The sequence below is a fragment of the Syngnathus scovelli genome, chromosome 2, assembly GCF_024217435.2.
Source record: "Syngnathus scovelli strain Florida chromosome 2, RoL_Ssco_1.2, whole genome shotgun sequence".
Taxonomy (NCBI): domain Eukaryota; kingdom Metazoa; phylum Chordata; class Actinopteri; order Syngnathiformes; family Syngnathidae; genus Syngnathus; species Syngnathus scovelli.
Window position 1 is genome coordinate 13,148,078 of NC_090848.1, and position 22,423 is coordinate 13,170,500.

The 22,423-nt window shown below is 45.0% G+C and overlaps 1 protein-coding gene across 7 annotated transcripts in view; it reads left to right on the top strand.

The window, feature by feature from the left end:
• Positions 1 to 326: 326 nt before the first annotated feature.
• The window catches only part of atp2b3b (ATPase plasma membrane Ca2+ transporting 3b), a 31,247-nt gene continuing 9,150 nt past the window's right edge, over positions 327 to 22,423 (top strand). Inside the window, exons 1-28 of one of the 7 annotated variants that reach the window (XM_049752398.2) lie at positions 332 to 526; positions 669 to 984; positions 5,125 to 5,924; positions 10,281 to 10,478; positions 10,651 to 10,908; positions 11,019 to 11,144; positions 11,223 to 11,348; positions 12,330 to 12,386; positions 12,630 to 12,671; positions 12,754 to 12,918; positions 13,036 to 13,107; positions 13,188 to 13,330; positions 13,472 to 13,604; positions 13,814 to 13,923; positions 13,995 to 14,129; positions 14,677 to 14,783; positions 14,866 to 14,941; positions 15,615 to 15,773; positions 15,851 to 16,030; positions 16,262 to 16,349; positions 16,457 to 16,563; positions 17,025 to 17,216; positions 17,576 to 17,789; positions 18,522 to 18,733; positions 19,984 to 20,091; positions 20,221 to 20,403; positions 21,413 to 21,572; positions 21,780 to 21,836. In XM_049752398.2, coding sequence (XP_049608355.1) covers positions 5,678 to 5,924; positions 10,281 to 10,478; positions 10,651 to 10,908; positions 11,019 to 11,144; positions 11,223 to 11,348; positions 12,330 to 12,386; positions 12,630 to 12,671; positions 12,754 to 12,918; positions 13,036 to 13,107; positions 13,188 to 13,330; positions 13,472 to 13,604; positions 13,814 to 13,923; positions 13,995 to 14,129; positions 14,677 to 14,783; positions 14,866 to 14,941; positions 15,615 to 15,773; positions 15,851 to 16,030; positions 16,262 to 16,349; positions 16,457 to 16,563; positions 17,025 to 17,216; positions 17,576 to 17,789; positions 18,522 to 18,733; positions 19,984 to 20,091; positions 20,221 to 20,403; positions 21,413 to 21,572; positions 21,780 to 21,836 — 3,655 coding nt within the window. In that variant the 5' untranslated portion in view covers positions 332 to 526; positions 669 to 984; positions 5,125 to 5,677. Of the gene's footprint in view, positions 527 to 668; positions 985 to 5,124; positions 5,925 to 10,280; positions 10,479 to 10,650; positions 10,909 to 11,018; positions 11,145 to 11,222; positions 11,349 to 12,329; positions 12,387 to 12,629; positions 12,672 to 12,753; positions 12,919 to 13,035; positions 13,108 to 13,187; positions 13,331 to 13,471; positions 13,605 to 13,813; positions 13,924 to 13,994; positions 14,130 to 14,676; positions 14,784 to 14,865; positions 14,942 to 15,614; positions 15,774 to 15,850; positions 16,031 to 16,261; positions 16,350 to 16,456; positions 16,564 to 17,024; positions 17,217 to 17,575; positions 17,790 to 18,521; positions 18,734 to 19,983; positions 20,092 to 20,220; positions 20,404 to 21,412; positions 21,573 to 21,779; positions 21,837 to 22,423 lie in introns of all 7 variants that reach the window. The other 6 variants (XM_049752401.2, XM_049752400.2, XM_049752399.2 and 3 more) reach the window with 6 other exon arrangements.

The following is a 22,423-nucleotide window of genomic DNA, read 5'->3' on the forward strand; positions in this document are numbered from 1 at the left end:
TTGTCAGTATACATAAGCACCTAACAATCTAACCTCAATCATGATAGATGCTTTCAATTCTATTGTTTGTATTGAATCTCTTTTTATTTCAGAAAGGGATTTAAAAACTGTTGTTTTATGTGAATACACTTAGTCATGGATAATGATTTGAGGAGCTGGCGCTTTGTTGCGGGTGTGGATTTTTGATTTCATTTGAAATTGATTTAAATTGAGATAGCTGTATAACCGGCAATACCCTTCACTGTGCTGCGGTGTGTCCGCTATCGTCACCACGCAGGTGAGTGTATGCGGAGGGAGGGGGTGACGTAGGCATCCCTCTTCCCCCTCCCCCTCCTCCTCCGCCTGTGGATGCTGCGAGCAGGCTCCGGTGCGCGCGCGGGCTCCTCCTCCAGAGATGTCGCAGGAGCATCTCCTGTCAGCGCGCCCTTTCTTTACTTCTTTTCTTTTCTTTACTTCACCGCATTGGGCCCCGTCCTTTTAATCGCTACCACCAGCAACAACAGCCGCATCAGCAGCATCACCAGCGGTAAGCACCGGCAAATACTGCACCCGGTCCCTCCCCACCCCCTCCGCAATAGAGGTAAACCCGGTGAATCGCTCTCTCTCTTTCTCTCTCTCTCTTTCTCCCTCCCTCCCTCCTTCCCTCTCTTTCTCTCTCCCTCCGTCAGCTGCAGAACTCGACCGACTCACGGTCAGGTGACAGCGCGGAGTGGAATATTCATCAGCACCGTGCTTGTCTCATCCCCGCTCCTCCATCGGACTGTAGGGCTGCAGCAGCCCACTCGCGGTCCTCCTCCTCTTCCACCACCACCGCCACCTCCGCCACTACAACCCATCTTCCTCCCGCCCTCCTGTGCATCCTCTCTCATCCGGGCCGGGACATTCTCCGCTCCACGCTCACGCAAGATTAACTGGGGATTGTGGCTCTGCGCCCGTTCGCTCGCCCGCCCACTGATGCTGATGTCCTTGAGCTCGGCCTGCACGGTGAGTGGCGAGTCCGTGCGCGTTGGCGCGCGTGCGTGCTCGCGTGCATGGGTGCGTGACTCCTATTTACCCCACGCGTGTCTCTTGGTGTGATGATGGAAGAGCACGCGTGGGTTTTCCGCCCTCTAAAAGACATTTTTAAACGGCGTTCGGGCCTGGTGTGTCATCGCGGGCCTTGCGGAGCTACTATAATAGCCATACAGTCGGGGATACCGTAATACCCCGGTAAACAGCGCTGTAACATTATGCGAGTGTGCGCGCGGTTGCCGAGCTGCACGCCGTTGCATGTCCATCCGTCCACGGAAGGTGGGCGAAGGGCTGCAGTCCAGCATTGTCGCCGAGCGCGAGCACTCTATATTTGCACGGGCCTCTGCGCTGCACAGTGAGCACCGGCAGTCCTCTCCCGTCCTTCCTTCACATCGTGTTTTTTCCGCGGCGCGTCGCACCTGCAGCGGGTTGTCGGCCAGAGCCACCGTGTAAAGTGTAATGTGGTAACCTTGCCGTGAGTTGGGCACAGGTTAGTGGCGCACCTTGAACCCATGTCGTTGAATTTGAAGGAGGCGAGTGGGCACAGTATACGCTTGATATTGTTGCCGTGATGAAGGGCAGCAACAGAATGATGATGAGGAGCCGGATGATGCTCAGGCACGTCTGAAGGTGACCAGCAAAGGTCATTTTGTGTTTGAATTGGACCCGTGCTGCACACAAGAGAACAGTGAACCAGAGCATTAGCAAGTACGTGTGTTTGTGTGTGCGGCTATGTGTGGAGGTGAACAGGGACTCACGTGGGAGGGACATGGGATACTGTCTATCTGTCTCTCTAATCTACAAATTTTATGACTGCATATATTTTGGTGTCAATCAAAGCCACCATTCTCACCATCAAGTTGCTTCAAAGTGCGACTTGTCTCCGTAATGCCGCCACTGTTTCGAAGCCTGATTGGGCAACTGGTTCAACCAAAGTACGTGTGATCCCTTATGTACGCATATCATAAAGTATCACAAGGTACACAGCTAGCTTTCAGTTCATTTTATTATCTATGAAGCTAAGAATGACAGCTAAGAGTATCAAGAAACAAAGCATCTACCCATATTAGTTTTTTCATGAATGCTCAAATGCGTGTGTGTTTGTGTGTATGTGTGTGTGTACGTGTGCATGTGCGTGCGCGTAGCCTGGATTAACCCGTCTGGCGCATACACACTGTCACAGAGCATACGTGGGCCTACTGGCCTGGAATTAAATCCCAGGAGGACAATTCCTCTCTCAGCGGTCAACTATGTTACGGCTGCATAGGGATGAATGATTTTGAAAAATAATCTGATTGCATTTTTTTGTCAATATTGCACTACGTCATTCTTTTTTTTCAAGGTCCTATGTATTTTTTTTAACAAACACAAGTCATATACTATATTATTCTGCTTTGGAATGAATAATATCAGATTTGCACTTTCTCTGAGGAAATGGGTGGTAGTAACCTGTCGTGCGCGTGCATCGGATTTAGGTCGTTGTATTGCATTAGTTCATGACTGGATGGCAAAATAATTCTCTACACTGTCCCTTTAACATATATATAATAAATAATATATAAAAATAAATATATAAAAGTGATGACACACCTCACTACGATCCGGTATAACAAGAACAAATTAGTGCCAAACAAAACTACAAAAGTAAAAAAATATTCCCATGTTGAATATCCCGAAATCCTAAAATATTTCAACAAGTGCCCTCAAAATAAAAGCCTGTGACAGGAAGTGACGTGGAGAAGAACTGCATGACCTTTTGTGTGCCTGTTTTCATGTTCAAACACATCTCAGCCCTGCATGGAAGACCTCTCTCTCTCTCTCTCTCTCTCTCTCTCTCTCTCTCTCTCTCTCTCTCTCGCTCTCTCTCTCTCTCTCGCTCTCTCTCTCTCTCTCTCTCTCTCTCTCTCTCTCTCTCTCTCTCTCTCTCTCTCTCTCTCTCTTCCTCTCTTTCTGCCTGTCACGCTCTCTTATTTAGAAAGGGCTGCGCTCAAAGACACATATGTGTAATGAGAGTGATGTCTCCGGGCATGAGTGTGTATATCTGTGATGCATACAGTTGCATAAGTGACATGGGCTGTGCGTGCCTTGCTTATTTGACAATGAAGACCGAACAATGATATTGTGCATGTTTTCCAACTCCTCGGTGCACATCTGCTGCACATGTGCAATTGCACACGTCACAGCTCTGAATGAGCCCAGAAGAAAAATGCCGTTGAGGATAGCTGCGGCAGGAGCCCCGTTCTTGCGTGAGCTTTATAAAATCAGACAGAATCAGTGAGTAAGAGACCAGGCTGGGAAGAAAGCGTGTGACAGGCTGAGTAAATAAATGATTGCAATGGCAGGAAGCGCATAGCTGGGGAGACAGTCGCAGGAGGAGAAAGGAGGATTTCAAATGACGAAATGAGTAAGCCATCTAGCGCACGGATTTGCACGCGCACATGTGCATTTGGAGGAGAAGGTCCCGTAAGAGAGGAAACTTGAAGGAAGGCAGCAGGGTGACTCAGTCATAAGCTAACACTCTCCGTCAGTATGGCGGCATGGTAGGGCAGGGAAAGAACAGGAGGGCGGGGGGGGATGCATGACAGAGCCCAGTGAAGATGAGGAGTGGAAAGGAGGGAGGAGACAAAGAATTCATTATGAGCTTTCTTGCTTCTCCTGATGTAAAATAGCCTCATCAGAATAGTCTGTGTGTGACATGCGTGATGCTGACAGAATTCGGCACAGTACACAGCCTCACTAATTGCCCATGTGGGATGAAGCAGGCTTCGTGATAGTGGCAGCAACACGAGCTCGCGGCCTGCATGAAAACACTGTTTATGTCAGATTTATTTTAATTAAATCATCTCCCGAGATGGTCTGAAACATGAACACGAATTCCGCAATTAGGAAATTATGTTCGACGAAAGCCGCTTGCATCACTGGCGTTCTTCTTTTGGACACACCCTGAGGTACAGGTACTCCTTTGAGCAGCATTATCGGGACTATTACTCTGAAATCAAGCTGAATTTGCAAACTCCACACAAAGATGTTCCAATGGAGGTTCAAACCTGAATCTTCGGATTGTGAGGCAGATGCGCTATCCATGAGTTCACAGTTAATGAATAATAAAACAAAGAAGGTCACCTGCTTTAAAATCATATTAGCTTAATTAAATTGTTACGCATCAAAAGTACAAATAGTATCGGTTACTTGTTATCGGTATCGGTGAGTACACAGGAGTTACGTACTCGTTCCGGTGTCTGTCTGAAAATAAGTGACATCCAAGAGTCCTAATTTTATGTATTTGACAGGTTTTTTTTCAAATAATTGAGTGAGTGGGGTCTGATTGCTCATGTGGGATGGACATATTGTGTAAGACGTCCACATTTTCAAGTACATATTTTGTTCGCGAATTTAAATGTGTCTAATCAGTGCTCCATGGAGGAACAGTTGATTGTGAAGCTTCACTGCTTTGCTTCACTCTTGAGTGCTCTGCTCAGAGTTGTTAGGAGATGCAGCAGCGAGCTCTTAAACCAAATGTATGCTAGCTCAGCACTAAGAGCCACCAGATAATAGTTATGTCTTCCAGCCCATCATATGTATTATGTTTTCATTTTCTCAGTATTTTAATGATTATTAGAGATGTGCAAGTACCGAAACCAGGTATTGATATTGGAACAACACTGGCCCCTTTTTCAAGGCATGAAGGATGCCGATACCAGCCACCGATACTTAAGGGTGGGGGAAAGTCTGACGTGGAGTAAGTCCTCCTTGCCAGTAGGTGGTGCTACACTGCGACCGTTTAACACATTTGTGAACCATCATTTGCGTCAGAAGTACAGAAGTTTATTTGTTCACAATTATTCATCATTGTGTTCATTAAAATTGTATCAAAATGATTTATGGTATCTGTACTTGGGATCGGTGAGTACTGAAGAGTAAATATTCTTACTGGTATTGATCTGAAATAAAAAAGGTATCAAATATACCTAAAGATGATGTAATATTCTTGTGCAGTCCACTTGAGTACTATGTGAAAGAAAATGAGGTGTCTTGTGACATAGATGCTTAAAATGTCTCCAGAACTATAATTGTGAGCACTCATGGCCATGTTTGATTCTTCTCGTCTCGTAGGTCTCTGTGGAGCGGCAGTAGCGTCTACCTACCTCACATCTGCACCCACTTCCTCTCTTTGATTTATCATCTTACTTTGCCTCTTGGCTGCGCTCTCCACCCGTCAGTCACCACCTTTGCCCCCACCCGCATATGCGTCAGCCGGCCCGCCCGTCCATGGACTGGCTGTGAACCCGCAAGGAGGGAGACAGGAGAGACAAAGGCGAAGAAAGCTGGATTCTTTCAGATACCGCCGTGCTTCTCAAGTGCTCCTGCACACTGTTCTTCACCCCCCTCACCCTCCTCCTCCAGTGATGGAGAAGTGAAGGAACAGCGGAAGGCCAGGCTGAGACACTGAGAAGGAAAAACAACGCAATCAGCGCCCCTTTATTCAACAAAAGGCAATTGAAGCGTATGCATTATAGAGTTTTGAATAAGAAATCAAGGAAGGAGCGAGACGCCCTGTTGAACACATGAACAAGCTGTCAGCGATTGCACCAGCGGGTCACTGAGCTGAGGACAGACAAGGAAGGAGGTGGGGAAAGACGAACACAACACAAATCAACCTCGTGTCATGTCAACAACGGCGACAATGGGCGAAATGGCTAACAGCGCAGTGGAGTTTTACCCCAAAGCCACTCGGGGAGGAGGAGGAGGAGGAAGGGAAGACGTGAGCCGTGGCGGCGGAGACTTTGGGGTCACGTTGAAGGAGCTGAGAGAGCTGATGGAGCTGAGAGGGGGCGAGGCCCTGCAGAAGATCCAGGATAGCTATGGAGACACAGACGGGCTCTGCCAGAGACTAAAGTCCAACACTACTGATGGTGAGTAGGCATGGACCAAATATGGTTGTTCTTCTAGTCAGGAATGATATGGAGAGCCAAGCTCACAGATGGCATGGCGACATGAATGGATGAATGTTTGAGGACATGCTGGATGGTTTCATGCATGAAGCAGCTCAGCAAGTCCAATGCCTCCAAGGTGCTACAAGTCAGGATTCAATGAACATTTACAGGTGCATTATGCAAAGGCCTTGCGTTGTTTTAATGACTTATTTTGTCAACAAATAAAAAAATCTTGATTATAGACTCGCTAAAAGCACGTCCAAGTGCTGGCGCAGGTGGAATAATTCGATTTTGGTAGATTTGATCGAGGTGAGGGCAAACAGATTCGGTGCTACGCGGACGTGTGTGGTGGATGTCAACCTATTTGATTCAAAATATGACAACACCTTGGGACAACCCTCTGAATTATTGTTGATGTCAATTCATTGAAAGACGTGTGAAAAGTCAGGTTTGGGTAAATAAATAGAAATAGATCGTCAAACCTCCTCATTACACTGACAGAGTGTAATCCAGACTAGAGAAAGCGGCTTTAACTGAGTTTGGTGCCTAAAGGACATGCCAGGTGCATTGACTGATGAATGGATGAAGGGATTTTAGTAATGGAAAGCCGATCGACCAAATCAATAAATGGATGAGTGAGAGTGCAAGGAAGTAGTGCTGGCGCTTGCGTTTCACATCTGCCATTGTTGGAGGATATTATTGTGGGAAAATGCACTTTCAGGCTTGTGGTTCATCATTATTTTTTTTATTGTGACTAACTTGTCGTTCTAAATTGATCCGTTATTTTTGACAAAAATGCCAGAATATTGACAGATTATTTGCAGCAGGTTTGGGTTGAGTATTATAGTGTGTCTGTATATGTGTGAGTGTGTTCGTGTGTATGTGTGTTTTGTTGCAGCTCATTTCAAATGCATTTACACACTTTTTCTTACAGGGGTGTGGTAGTTTGAGGTCAGCAACGTCTTTTCGCGGTATGCAGCTCAGTGACCCATTTGTTCGATAGTTGAAATGTTGTTTTATGGCTTACAATAAAATAGAGACAAAGTATGGTTCATTTACTTTGTCTTATGTGCCATGTCGTAAATGTTCATCTCGTAGTTGCTTGTTGCTGTCATACGAGAAGTTCAAAGTATCGGAGACATAATATTGGTGTGTTCTGATGATACGTTTTGCATTTATTGGGGTTTTCCTAAAAATGAGAATACAAATTTCACATTGGCTCATTCTGAACACAACCACATCCCCAGTTACAAAGTAAGAGGGCGTGCAGACTTGTGCAACCATAAGATCTCACTTGATTATTTTTACTTCCCCATTTGAAAAGTGTTAATTCATTTTGTTAATATTTTTAGGTCACATTGATGGTTGGAAATGATTTTTCTTGCTCTTATTTTTTTAAATCACAAAAACTGTGTGTGGACTTTTTATCTCTACCAAATTATTATACCGCCAATAATGTTTGGTTTGGATTGACAATGACGGATTTATCTCTATATATGTTTATCCATTGCTGTGGTTGTAGTTTGTAAGGGAGTCAAAGTGTACTTCAATGCGTCATGTTGAGAGCTGCGTCCAATATTTTGACTCTTGAGTCATGTAGCTAATTGAGGCAAGCAAAATATTAGCAGTATGGTGCAGTGCAATTGTGCTCCACTGCCATCCACAACCATGATCATAAATTAATCCTTCTCTAACAGTGTCATTCAAAAGTGAGCGTGTTTGATAAAGATCTTGTAGTGGTCATCATGTTGTGTCTGGGTAGTGTATTTGTCTTTATGTGACTGTGGAGTGTATTCAGAGCTGGTTTGACTAGGTTGTAGTATCCAATCATCAACAGGGACTTAGAGTAACTTACTGTAACTCAATACTTTCTCTCTCGCACACACACACACACTTTTCAACTGCTGTCCACTTTATACACAGAGATGTTTGTTGCCCTCAACAAACTTTCTTGTATTTGTTGTCCTCTGATGTGACAAAGCATAAATCCGTCCATCCGTCCATTTTCTTTACTGCATTGGGGTCACGGGTGAGTTGGAGCCGATCCCATCTGACTTTGAGCCAACCGCAGTGCACATTTAGACAAATAAGCATCATAATCTTACACTCGAAGCTTTTGATCAACCTGAAGTTGGGTAAGGTTTCATCTAAAAACGCCATGGATAGATATAAAGTTTCTTAAATTAGTGCTGAACTGCATTTTGGGCAATTTTTTTTTTGCAAGGATGCAGTTTTTGCAGTGCTGCTTCAGTGTCGACTGGCAAGCCGTGGGCAAGGAACGGATATGCTTACAAAAACTGCAAAGCCTAAACTGTCAGACGCTGATGTCATGTCGGTCCAAATGATACCTGAAGTGAACTGACTTGTGGGACATCCTCTACTTCCGGAGGCAATCATATGTCTATTGCTACATGCATCACTGCTGACACAAACTTCGTTTGGCCTCATCCCACCGAGCGAAGTAGCTATAATCATCTCAAGCGCGGCGATCACAGAGACAAATTGTGAGCTTGTGTTTTCCAGTTATAATGAATCGTCAAATTCAGACCATTGCGGAGGATGCAACCGCCATGGTGAATGTATTCCTGCATATATATACATGATTCAAAACATCATCTGTAATATGATACAAAAGAGTACAGCATACACACACACACGCACACACATGCAAAGCCACATACTCTGATATGGACACCCAGCGCTGCAGTATGAGACCATTACATCCACATTCAAGAGAGCACGAGGAGGATGAGGAGCAATTATGGAAAAAACATGGAGAGAAAGAAGTGTGTGTGTGTGGGTGTGCGTGTGCGTGTGCACGTATGTGTGCGTGCGTGCGTGATGGGGGAGAGCAGAGAGAAAGCTAGAACAGCTTGCCGCATTGTCAAGGACACATCAAGGGGAGATAGAGAGAGGGAGGAAAAAGAAGGGAGCCAACCAGGGAGGATGAGTGCAGAGGGAGGGATGAGACGTAGAGAGATGGAGAGAAAAGAGGATGGAATACATTGAAGAGAAAAGGGCTATGCGACCATTAGTCAGCATCACCTGTCCCCGCCCCCTCCCTCCCTGACTCTGAACTCTGTTGGGTGTCATATCGTCGCACATTTGTTCAAGGCCACGAGCAACAGTCGCTGCAGCAAGTGCGCGATATCTGCAAACAGCACACGTACACAAAAGAGCGTCAGTGCTTCGAGCCAACCACTGCAGGCGCATTGCTGTTCTCCTTCCTCAACAGCCAGTCCAAAAAAAAAAAAAAAATGGATTACACAAACCCAAAGAAAAATCCAAACATTTGCACATTGGAGGAATGACATCACCTGTTGCCAGGCAGAAACCTGTTTGAGACAGGAAGCCCGGGACTTGATATACTGATCACCATGGAAACTGACTCACTTAGATGGGAGCTTGAAAGGGAGAGGAGGGTGAGCAGAACAACTTCAAATTTTGGCGGAAGAAAAAAAAACCTCGGAGTTGATTTCAACGATTTTTAAATTGATAAATGTTTTGCTTGGGTTTGGTGATAGTATGGTTCTATAAGTACGAATGTCTTATTTTTATGCCCAGTGCAGGTTTTCTTTCATTTAGTATTTTCATAGACATGCCCAGTTTGAAACAGGTGTTTGCGCCGTTGTGGGAGTGAACACTTGATTCCCAGCCACTCAAAGCGGCGCCTGTCATTCCATTTTAATTCAGCGCAGGTGAGGTGTCCAGTTTACTTGGCGGATCATAATGGACTCCCTCGCTGGAGATCGGCATGCGCAAAGTACGTTCATAAGGAAGAGCAAGGTCTCTACTTGTATATGATGTAAAAAGTGCACTTAGAGACAGTGTGTGTGACAACCAGTCAATAATGCAATCAATGAACAGATTCCTATAACGATTCAGATGCTTCGAGACACACTGAATGAATGAAACACGATGACATCCACCGCACTTGTTTTCCCTGTCTTCCTGTGCCTGGATCAAATTCCCTAAAATCGTGTTCCACCACCTGCGGCACAACTTTGACTTGGCTTGGTTAAAAGGTTTGTCTAGTTTCTGACACAAAATTGTCAGGTGCTCTGCGAGCGTAATATAGAAATTGCCGCCGGTCCGCCAGAATGCCTTTCTAGGACCTCTTGTATTGAGTTTAAAAGATATTGACGTGGAGGTTGGGCGCCAAAAATGATCAGCTAGGGCCCTGGCAGTTCAAAGGGCCCAATTGGGATGGGTCTTCTGGTTTTGTGTGTGTCTCAATTACTACCCATGTCATCAGGATTTGATTAAAAAAAAACATATATATGTGATGGTCTCGTCTGCTTATGCTTAACTTGCCTTGCCTTCCCCTTCTGTCAGGTCTCAGTGGGGATCCAGCCGACTTGGAGTGTCGTGGTCAGACCTTTGGCCAAAACTTTATCCCCCCAAAGAAGCCCAAGACTTTCCTTGAGCTGGTGTGGGAGGCCCTGCAAGATGTCACGCTCATCATTTTGGAGATTGCTGCAATCATCTCCCTCGCCCTTTCTTTTTACCAGCCTCCCGGAGAGGATTCAGAGTGTAAGTGACGAGGCATAGAAAAGCCATAATGATTCTCTAATGACGGCCAGAATGACATCATCATTAGCATTTCCAGCCATGCGTAATGTGAAGGGGATGTGTCGTTTCGGTCAAACGCATCATACCACTCAAATCTCCGCTTTGAGCCTTGTGTGTGTTTCCGTCTGTCCAGCGTGTGGCAACGTGTCGGCGGGAGCAGAGGATGAAGGCGAGGGGGAGGCCAATTGGATCGAGGGTGCGGCCATTCTACTGTCTGTGGCGTGTGTCGTCCTGGTGACGGCCTTCAACGACTGGTCCAAAGAGAAGCAATTCCGGGGTCTACAGAGTCGAATCGAGCAGGAACAAAAGTTCACCGTGGTACGGAAAGGAAATGTCATCCAGATTCCTGTGGCTGACATGGTGGTGGGGGACATGGCCCAGGTCAAATATGGTAAGCGGCTCGGCAACCACAGAATACGTACCGTGTCAAGTGAGCAACGTTCATTTCCTGTAATGATGTAATGAAGTCTTTCTTCAAAATAACACAACGTGTGTTTTCAGGGGACCTGCTGCCAGCCGATGGTATTTTAGTTCAAGGTAATGATCTGAAGATAGACGAGAGCTCCCTAACAGGAGAGTCGGACCATGTACGCAAGTCTGTGGACAAGGACCCCATGTTGCTCTCAGGTTGGTTCTCATTGTGACTATCATTGGTACATTTTGGTAATTGGAAGTTACTCAAATCAAATCTCTTTGGACACATAGGTACACACGTGATGGAAGGCTCAGGCCGCATGCTGGTGACGGCCGTCGGTGTCAACTCGCAAACGGGCATCATCTTCACTCTGCTGGGGGCTGGCGATATGGAGGAAGATGGGAAAGAAAAAAAAGGTAAGTGGTAATGAGCGAAAAAAAAAAAACAATCACACAGAAGGAATACTTTCACCTGTGTGTGTGCATGTGTGTGTGTGTGACTGACTGATTTGAGATAAGAGTATCCACAGGAAGCACGGCAGTTTAACCTCATGGATAATTCAGCCTACATCCTCTCCACTCCCTCTTTCCCTCTTTGCCCGTTGTCACTCCTCTATGACTCTTACTTGCTCTTACCTACTTGTTTACCACCACTCTTGCCCTCTTTCACTGTCTCCCCCCCTGCATGCTTGCCTCCCTCCTAATCCGAGAGAGAGGCTGCAGATTGAATCAATTATTGAAAGAGCAGCGGAGAGCGGAGGGAGCCAGAGACACTCTGGAAAGAGTGTTGCTTGGTCAAGATGCGAAGCATTAGTCTTGCGCTCAAATTTGTTTGAGCCCGCGGTCCGAGCAGAGCCTTCGCATACTTCCAGAAGCACTTAATGATAATATCGTTACGCCGTAGCGCTGGCCGTGCCTGAGTGAGTGCACGATTCCAGACATTATCTGCATCGTTACATTGAGAAATGATAAGTGGCAACCTGGAATGAAGAGGCCAACGGCAGCGGTTGGTTTCCTTTTTTTTTTTTTTTTTTTAATTCACAATTATATGCGTTTTAATTCTAGCATAAGTGATGTTGCAGAGTGCACATGTGGCAGCAATCTTTGCAACCTCAACCATTCAAGCAGTCATTTACTGGAGCTAATGTATTATTTAGTCAACGTCATGTCATGAATTGTTGATCCACCCCTTTCCCATGAAGTGCGGGCGCTTTTCATCCAGATTTATCGTCCATTTTTTAAACGTGCGTCTTTTGGTTTTCAATGGAATCTCATTTGCAAACAAATCCTCCCCACTTTTTCTTTTGATTTTTGCCAAATTCTCTCATGTGTCCTCCAACCCTTCCCCCCCCCCCCCCCCCCCCCTTTCCCCCCTCCTCGCACAATGCCCCCAAACAGAGGACAATACTCAGTTGCTCATCTCCACAGATGCAAGTTACAGCACGGTCACCAATGGTATGTGAGCACACGGTCGTTCGTCCTGCCCTCTTTTTGCTCCCTTTAGCAAGTAAACACAACCCCCAGTACAAAGTGGCGTGACAATGTCAATGATCCGTCAAAGACTGTGTGTCTTTGTCGCTCTTCCCTTTCCATATTCTTTCCGTGTGGGTTGAAAATGTGTTCATTGTTGCAACTGTTGATGACAGCACACAAACGCAAATCTTTTTCCCTACATTCTTGACCGTCTGCTTTCCGCAGGGAAACAACCCGACGGTGCAGTGGAGAACAACCAGAACAAAGGTGAGAACCTATTTTGTGATTTGGACACATTTGTGTTGCTAAAACAAGGTAATGTATTTTTGGTTTTGTGCGTCTGATCTAGCCAAGAAGCAGGATGGGGGTGTCGCCATGGAGATGCAACCCTTAAAGAGCGCCGAGGGAGGAGAAGTAGAGGACAGAGAGAAGAAGAAGACCAATGTACCCAAAAAGGAGAAGAGCGTCTTGCAGGGCAAGCTTACCAAACTTGCCGTTCAAATTGGAAAAGCAGGTATGGACTACTTTCAAGTCTGTATGCTAAACCCCGAAACTGTACAGTCAGATATGAAAAAGTTACAATGGAGGAAAGACTTTCAACGCTGATTAACAAGGCCTAATTCTTTCATAGGTTTGGTGATGTCCGCAATCACTGTCCTCATTCTGGTGCTCTACTTTGTCATCGACACCTTTGTTGTTGAAGGTCTGCGTGCGTGCATCTGAGCACACAACCATCATGTTGACCTCAACTATGCAAGTTGAACATGACGTTGCATCTTGCAGGTCAAGCCTGGGTGACGGAGTGCACTCCGGTCTACATCCAATACTTTGTCAAGTTTTTCATTATCGGAGTCACTGTGTTGGTGGTGGCGGTCCCGGAAGGGTTACCTCTCGCTGTCACCATCTCTCTGGCGTACTCTGTCAAGGTAGGCTGCATCCCAAATGGACATTTACGGAACAAATGTCTGATGTTTCTCTTGTTTTGGTCCAGTAAATCCATCTACTAGCTCATTATAGCAAGTGATTAATGACCTCACTAAACTCAATGCGCTCTACCTATTGTGTAGAAAATGATGAAGGACAATAACCTTGTACGCCACCTGGACGCATGTGAGACGATGGGTAATGCCACAGCTATCTGCTCGGACAAGACAGGCACGCTCACCACCAACCGAATGACTGTGGTGCAGGCTTTTATAGGTATGTACAGAAAAATTGATCTTCTGTCTGGACACAAGGGGGCGCAATATTGGAATGCAAATCAAATGGCATTTTGTGTGTTGAGATCTCAGCATGAGCATGTTCCCCAAAGCACCAGCTGGCTATTTCTTTCATCAACATCCACGAGATATATTGCGGTCATCTATCGGCATGCATTTTTTGTTATTAAGATGTTTGTCGTCGCCTAGGTGACGTGCACCACCGCTTGATCCCGGATCCTGGACAGATCAACCGGCGGACATTGGATCTGTTAGTCCATGCTATTTCAGTCAACAGTGCCTACACCTCCAAGATCTTAGTGAGTCGTATACTGATTGTTTTAAAAAAAAAAAAAATGTATTTACCTCTCTTCTGATCATCCTTTATCAGCCACCGGATGTGGAGGGAGGTCTGGCGAAGCAGGTGGGCAACAAGACGGAATGCGGCCTGCTGGGATTTGTATTAGACCTACAACAAGACTATACTCCTGTCAGAGAGCAGATCCCCGAGGAGAGTCTCTACAAAGTAAGGATGAGCATGTCTACCATCTTTACCTGCGAACATAGCGGGAAATGCCACGGTCATTGAATTTCTTGCTCACAATGATTCACAACTGTGAATCAGAGCTGGAATGGTGTCAGCTTTGTGACTCAGAATGCTCCTTACTGTCACACAAGCGCAAACACATCATTACACGAGATGTTCTGTAGAGGCATGTGACATTAAACAAAAGGACTGAAATACAGTAAATCATTAAGAAATAGCATAATATGAACTGTGCAGATTGATGGGGTGGGTGTTTTGGAAAAGGGGAAGTAAAAATAAACAACTGATGTGGTTGCATAAGTTTGCACACCCTCGACATTCACAATGAATCAATCACATTCAATTCATATTAAATATGAGTCAGTACACACAAGCCACTATTTAAAGTCCCTCTGATTAAAAATAAATAAAGTTCAGCTTCTTAGGTATGCTAACACTCACACATGGGGATCATTGAAGAGGTTTTGGTGTTGCTGCTGCTGCCAAATGCATTCTAAATAATTCCTATTTTTCCATTTCCTCTCAGGTGTATACCTTTAACTCAGTGCGTAAATCCATGAGCACGGTGATAAAGCTGCCAGATGGTTCCTTTCGTCTCTACAGCAAGGGAGCTTCTGAGATCATGCTAAAAAAGTGAGTGGAAGCAAAATGAAGAGCTCAGGTTTCTATTTGTCAATCTTCTGTGCTACACTTTACGCAATCTTTCTCTCCTCAGATGTTCTTACGTCCTCGAAGCCAATGGAGAAGCTCGTAGTTTCCGCCCAAGGGACAGAGATGAAATGGTCAAACAGGTAGTTATTTAAAGCAGTGGTGCTCAAACGTAAAAAGTACCAAAATGACCACCATCATGACCAATGATTTCATTCAAGTGTTTCACACACAAGTTTTGTAACTAACTAAATAAACATTTAATGAGAAACAGTTCAAATAAACTTAGCCCAGCTCACGTCATGTGACTGGTTGTGAAATGTGCCGTCACCCATGAGCATTTCTCACCCCTTGCAGCACAAATTGCTAGATCGGTCAAAAGTCTTCACCAGCGCCAAGCAAGTATTTGCTCCGCTCACACATGCGATTATGCAGCAGTGTGAGCAAGTCCTCCCTTGAATGACAGGCGGGCTGACCTGCCTCACGGCGACCTCGGCCGATGCCACAAGAAAAATAGCTCTTGTCCTGACACAAGTGTATTCCGGCTCACTTATCCTGCTTGCATTGTGGCAGTTTTATGCCATGCCAGCTCTTCATCATATTGTCTTCTTCAGCTCTTTGAGCTTGTCGGGGGGAGAGGGTGGGCTTTCCCTCTCAGCGTTGTCAGAATGAATGCCAGCAAAAATGCTTCGAATTTCCCCAGACATCAACGTTAAAGACAATCGGAGCTGTATTTTTTGTTTCCAGTGTAAGAACATATTTAAGCTGTTTGATTTTCTTCCTGTCTCCATCTCTTATGATGATTTTACTGAACAGGTGATCGAGCCGATGGCATGTGAGGGCCTGAGGACCATCTGCATCGCTTATCGAGACTTGCCCGCCGATCCAGAGCCCGATTGGGAAAACGAAGCGGAAATAGTGACAGAGTTGACCTGTATCACTGTGGTCGGCATCGAGGATCCAGTACGACCCGAGGTAGGAACGTGCTATAGCCGACTGCCGCCACCATAAGTAACTAAAACCTTATTCTGTGTGAACCAAATTTTTCCAAGGTACCCGAGGCCATCCGGAAGTGTCAGCGTGCGGGCATCACTGTGCGGATGGTGACTGGTGATAACATTAACACGGCCAGGGCCATTGCTGCCAAGTGTGGAATCATCCACCCTGGGGATGACTTTATTTGTATTGAGGGGAAAGACTTCAACCGACGAATCAGGAACGAGAAAGGAGAGGTGAGTCGGGGTCTCATTCATGTGCAGTTTTCTACCAGTGCTCTTCCAAGCATGTGAAAGACAAAAAAAAATGGCAATTTACTACCAGGCAGCATGTGTGGGTCATGAAATTCTTTCAACAGCCCTCTAAGATTGACGCTCACATCTACAAACTGCCAGAATGGAAATTGGTAATCACTAGTGAAAGTGATCAATATTGTCTGTTGAGTGCCCTTTTCCATGTGCATGCAGATTGAACAAGAGCGAATTGATAAAATCTGGCCCAAGCTGCGCGTGTTGGCTCGGTCTTCACCAACAGATAAACATACCCTCGTCAAAGGTGAGTTGCGGCTTGATCAACACAAACACACACTCACACACACACACTTTGAAATTCACTCACAGGCACGCAGACACTTACCTCCGGTCTATCTCTTCTCTCGGTAGGAATTATTGACAGTACCGTTTTAGAACAGAGGCAGGTGGTTGCTGTCACAGGCGATGGAACCAATGACGGACCAGCTTTGAAGAAGGCTGATGTTGGCTTCGCTATGGTGACTCTTATTATTGGTTCATTTTTCGACTAGTTATACTATTTACTAATTAAAAAAAAGTCATTAGTTTCATTTTCGTATGAACATTTCCGTATCTATCATGAACAAAACTGGGCTAATATGCTGCTTCATACCTCAAAGCAAATTGGCAAATGATATGTTATTTATTTATTTTTTTCTCATTTAGGAAGGATATAGTGTTTTGCAACCTTGCAGCAACAAAAGCAGTTTTGCCTCAGCTGCCCCATTATAAATAATACATGTTAAAAATGTTAGTAGGAGTGGCGTGCATTTTTTTTTTTTTGGGCCACAGCTTTTACTCATGCCAACTGCTCAGACTTGGAGGGGAACAACACAGCATCGAGGCAGTGACTCTCCAGAATGATTAGAATGCTTGAACGCTCCCATGATTCATGCCGTGACTCTGTGCATGTCCTCCTCATCGTCGCAAACTTTGTCAGGGCATCGCCGGCACAGACGTGGCTAAAGAGGCATCTGACATCATCTTGACTGACGATAACTTCAGCAGCATCGTGAAGGCGGTGATGTGGGGACGAAACGTCTACGACAGCATTTCCAAGTTCCTGCAGTTCCAGCTCACAGTGAACGTCGTGGCCGTCATCGTCGCCTTCACTGGAGCTTGCATCACTCAGGTGCTCTGAGTCATCCACTTTTATTTGGGCTGCAAATAGAGCTGCTTGCCCTAACCAACATCATGTTAGCAAAATTAGCTGCTAATTTATTTAAGAGAAGGCAAACAAGCCTGCCTCTTTCAGGGCTGTCACTAACTAATATTTTCAGAATCTTATCAATTAGGGGTGACCAGAAAGTGAGCATGGGTGGCCATGGCTGCCCCTGTCTACCACATAGCTCCGCCCCTGTACAAGTATTTGACTGAGAGCTTGCGTCTGTGCGCCACCCGGTCCAAGCCTGTCTGTTTTCAAATTGGCCTAAGAATTTTGTTGACCACACATGGCTTGTGATCAGTCGGCTTCATCTCTCCTCTTCGCAGGATTCTCCTCTGAAGGCGGTGCAGATGCTGTGGGTGAACCTCATCATGGACACGTTTGCCTCTTTGGCCCTGGCCACTGAGCCCCCTACAGAGGCCCTGTTGCTACGGAAACCTTACGGTCGCAACAACCCGCTCATTTCCCTCACCATGATGAAAAACATCTTGGGTCATGGAGTTTACCAGCTGGTTATCATCTTCACCCTGCTTTTCATAGGTGGGCACGCACAGACAGAAAGTACAACGAGAGTGTCTTCAATGTAATGTTTACTCTGCATTTATTTGGCCGCCTGTCATGAAGAGAACATCAAGTAAACTTGAATTGCTTTATTGTGGGCTCTTTGAATTTTACTGAGCTCTTGATGTTTTATCGATTTGAGCAGGAATGAGAAATTTCAAGATAGCGTACGCTGGAAGATTCATTGATGCCGAATTTTTTAATCAGAGATTGGAGTCAACATTTTCTTGATTCCAGATCTGCTCTTGTTTTTCCTCTGCCACATGATGCTTTTTTTTAAAATAATAATAATAATAATACATTGTTGCAATATATTTAGTAATACTGTATTAATGAATTAAGTGGTTGGTTCAGCAACTGGTGGACTTTTTTTCTGAAACATCATAGCTATAAATTATTATTTAAGCCATAATGCACAAATTTTCATGGGTCAAACATAAAACAAACAAAAAAAGAAAATATCTCAAAACCTGATGTGCTCGGGAAACAAAGTAAAGAAATAATTTTTAAATCAGCATGCAAAAAATCCATTGGGTCAACACATATCGTATTGTATAAATCATTCTCTCCGCCGGTGACTGTGAATACGTTATTAGCAGTGGATTTTTTTTCCATTTAGTTTTTTTTGCCTTGAGGTTGCTTTTGTATTCATCCTCGTGAACTCAGCAGGCTACTCATAATCTCTCCTTCTCTTCCCTCACCTGCTTTCAGGCGAGCGCATTTTCAACATCGACAGCGGCCGCAACGCTCCGCTCCACTCACCCCCATCCGAGCACTACACCATCATCTTCAACACTTTTGTCCTAATGCAGCTGTTCAATGAGATCAACGCACGGAAGATCCACGGCGAGAGAAACGTCTTTGACGGCATATTCTCCAACCCCATCTTCTGCTCCATTGTTCTGGGCACCTTTGCGGTACAAGTGAGTTGGAGAACCCTTTTCTTCTGATGATTCCATTTAAGGTTTGTTGGAAATTGATTTTGTGGGATTGAGACTGGAGCCAAAAACGCATCCATTTGAAGTTACCATTCCATGAGCATTAAAGGGCTAACTCATGTTTGTCATAGGCAAGTAAGCAGTTCACATCAAGCTTAATGTAGGCTTGTTGCAGAGTGCACCATAATGACAAGTTTGCTTATCAATAAATCATGCTGAGAGGCACAGCAAGTCGGGATGCATTATTTAAGAGTATGAGGACTGCTGTCTTATATGTTTTAGCCGAATTCAATAGCGAGGGACAGTGCCACACAGGAATACAGTAGTGTGAGGACAAGACGAGCAAGCAAAGCGCTTGAGCGCTTATTGGCTCTCGTGGGGGAAACCAGAACTGAGAGAGGTGGCGGTGATTCCGGGTGTGACAGAGTAGCGGGATTTTGAGTGGTATAAATATCAGTGATGTGGACAGAAGGAGGCTCCAGAGAGGTTGAGTGAAATAACAGGGACGGATGCAGTGCTTCGGAGAGGGTTCTCGTCATCTAATTGAGAGGACGCTTTGCTGTCGACAAGGTTGCGTTCCTCTAACGGGCCTATGGAAGGCCATTTGTTGCTGTATCAATTTGAACAATTTAAGAGAGTTAGAGGATATCCAATTCATGTAGCGAAAGGTCATATCAGAAAAAGATTGACAGTTTGCTACCATCGCAATTTAGCTAATGCTAAATGCTCAGTTTTGGACTGTAAAACATTTTGGGTAAAATTCCATTTTTGCTTTCTGCCTGACTGAAGAGACGAGTCGGTTTTGTCACATCAAGCCATTATCACCCCAGCAGTGAAATCCTGTTATTCGCATTGTGTGAGATGATGTCTTGTCACCAAATGACTCATAACCACATCCAAAGAACTGCAGGCCTTACTTGCCACTCAATCATAAGAAAAACACTGGGCAAAAATTACATCTATTCAAATGTTGAAGATGTGTAATTTGAATATGGAAGAGACCGATTGATTATTTTATACTGTATATACACTTGAAAAATTCTGCATGTTTTTGTTAAACTGAAGTTTAAATTTAAATTTCATGTTTATCATGAAAATATATTTGTGTGTGTGTGTCTCTCTCTCTCTCTCTCTCTCTCTCTCTCTCTCTCTCTCTCTCTCTCTCTCTCGGTCTCTCTCTCTCTCTCTCTCTCTCTCTCTCTCTCTCTCTCTCTCTCTCTCTGTCTCTGCTGCAGATTGTGATTGTGCAGTGGGGAGGGAAGCCATTCAGCTGTGCTCCACTCAACATAGAGCAGTGGCTCTGGTGTCTGTTTGTGGGAGTTGGAGAGCTGCTGTGGGGTCAGGTAAAAGCCTCTTCAGCTTGTTGAGGCTAAACATGCCTGCTAAGTGGGCGCTGTTTATGTGGAACATTCCCTTGAGGTGGCGCCATCCCACACTTAGTGTAGAGAAAATGTAACAAAGCTGATGTGCAGGTGATCGCCACCGTCCCGTCGGAGCGGCTGCCGTGCCTGAAGGAAGCGGGTCTCGGTTTGGAGCCCGGGGAGGAGGAAGGGGAGGAGCTTGCAGAGGATGAAGAGGAGATTGACTGTGCTGAGAGAGAGCTGCGTCGTGGACAGATCCTCTGGTTCCGAGGCCTCAACCGCATACAGACTCAGGTAAAGTGTGCTTGACCAGACTGGAACCCAAAACACAAGACTTGGTGCCTCTTGATTGTTTTTTCTGTGTACTGTGAGTTTTCCCTCTAATCTCTGCTTCTCTTCAACACAGCCAACATTATGCTCGCCTCTGTCTTTGATTATGATTCTCTCGCAACATAAAAGTGGTGGTTTGTAAGATGCACTGCAACATGACAAAGGCATGTGTGTGTCCCTGTATGTGTGTGTGTAACCAAAGTATTCATGCTCCGTACTAAAGTAAAGCTTGTGTAAAATGCAATGCTAATAGTCCAAGTACTAATTCAACTCCTGTACTTAAGTTCAAGCTAAACAAAAAGTAGACTCTGAAATATAAATAGTAAGTATAGTAAAAAAGTATAAAATAGTAAAAAAGTAGTTAAATATATATATATGTAGTAATAAAAACTATATAGGTCGTCGTAAAAAAAATCTTTGCACACATAATAGTTTCCCACTTTTAATTAACTTACATATTGCTTGTAAAAAGGAAAGAAAAAGGATGTTTAAGAGCTAACTAGTTTTGCCTTGACTTTTCAAAAAATATACCCGTGTTGCTAATATTGTGAATTGAATTAATAAATCTAAAATTACGTAATGATAACAACTGAAAAAGTTTTTTGAATTAGACTTTTGATGGCTAGTTTGTAAGCTTTGTTAAATACATACATACATACATACATACATACATACATACATTCATACATACATACACAAACAAAAATGAATTAAAAAATATAAATAATAATAATAAATACTTGAAAATAGGACCTTGAAAACTCATTTCATATTACTAAACTCCCAATGCAAACACTGCTCGTGTGTGTTTATGTGGAAGAATGGGTAACACACACACACGCACGCACACGTGCGCACACACACACGCACACACACACACACGCACACGCACACTCATTGAGAGGGTTCCGCACTCCGGCTGGCCCCCCCTCCCGCCTTCACTGAGTGCCACTGTTTTATCTCTGTCCTGCAGATGGAGGTAGTGAGCACGTTCAAGCGAAGCGGCTCGTTTCAGGGAGCAGTGAGAAGGCGCTCCTCCGTGCTCAGTCAGCTCCACGACGTAAACACTATATCTACCCCCTCTCACGTAGCTCTCTCCACCGCGACAGCCAATACCAGCCCAGCCCCAGGGAGTGAGTCCGCCGAAAGCATGTGCACACAGTTCTCATACACACACACACACACAAAACCACACTCACAAACATGCACGGCACGTGGACTTGCAGTATTTTACTGTCAATGGTTGTGCCCCCCCCCCCCTCCCCACTCCAGCTCGCCCGCTGCTCATGCGTGTACAACATATCCTCTATTCTTTTTATCTTATTCTCCCTTTCAAACAGCACCCGGTCCTGACCAGCTGTGCAATTCTGGTCTGATCTGGTCTGGTCCAAATCCAGGTCTGGCCCCAGTCCAGAGTGTGTTTGGTTTTATTGTTGAGTGTTGAGTGTGGTGCAGGGGTTGCTCGCCTTTCACTCTCTGTGTTCAGAGGCAAAAACCCTGAGCCCTTAGCTACTATGATGTCCTCAAGTGACAAAATGGCCGCCCCCTGGATCAATTCATACTCCTCAAACACAATATTGATCAAAATGCAGAACACATCATTTCCCCTTTAAGTATAAATGAAGATGATACCCTCCAAAAAGAAATGAAACCAAATAATCTCATTGATTCTGGCGTCGATTAAGGGTCAAAGTTCAGAGAGTAAAGGACAGCTCCTGCTGCACCATGTCTTCCGATCTTTGCTGTGTGTCAATGAGGTCAAGCCAGGTTGCTGTGTTGAACGCCCGCTTTCAGTGTAAAGGAGTCAAACAAAATAAGCGTGTCGGAGTTGTGGGAGTGATATTTTTGACATGCTACAATTTGAGTTTTGGCCAAAAGCTGTAAACCTTCGAGTATAAAAGCCCCAAAAATCGCTGCTGATGCCTAACTTGCCATTCTAAGTTTTGCTGAGTTTCCCTTTTAGCTTGTTTTTTCCTCTCCTTCG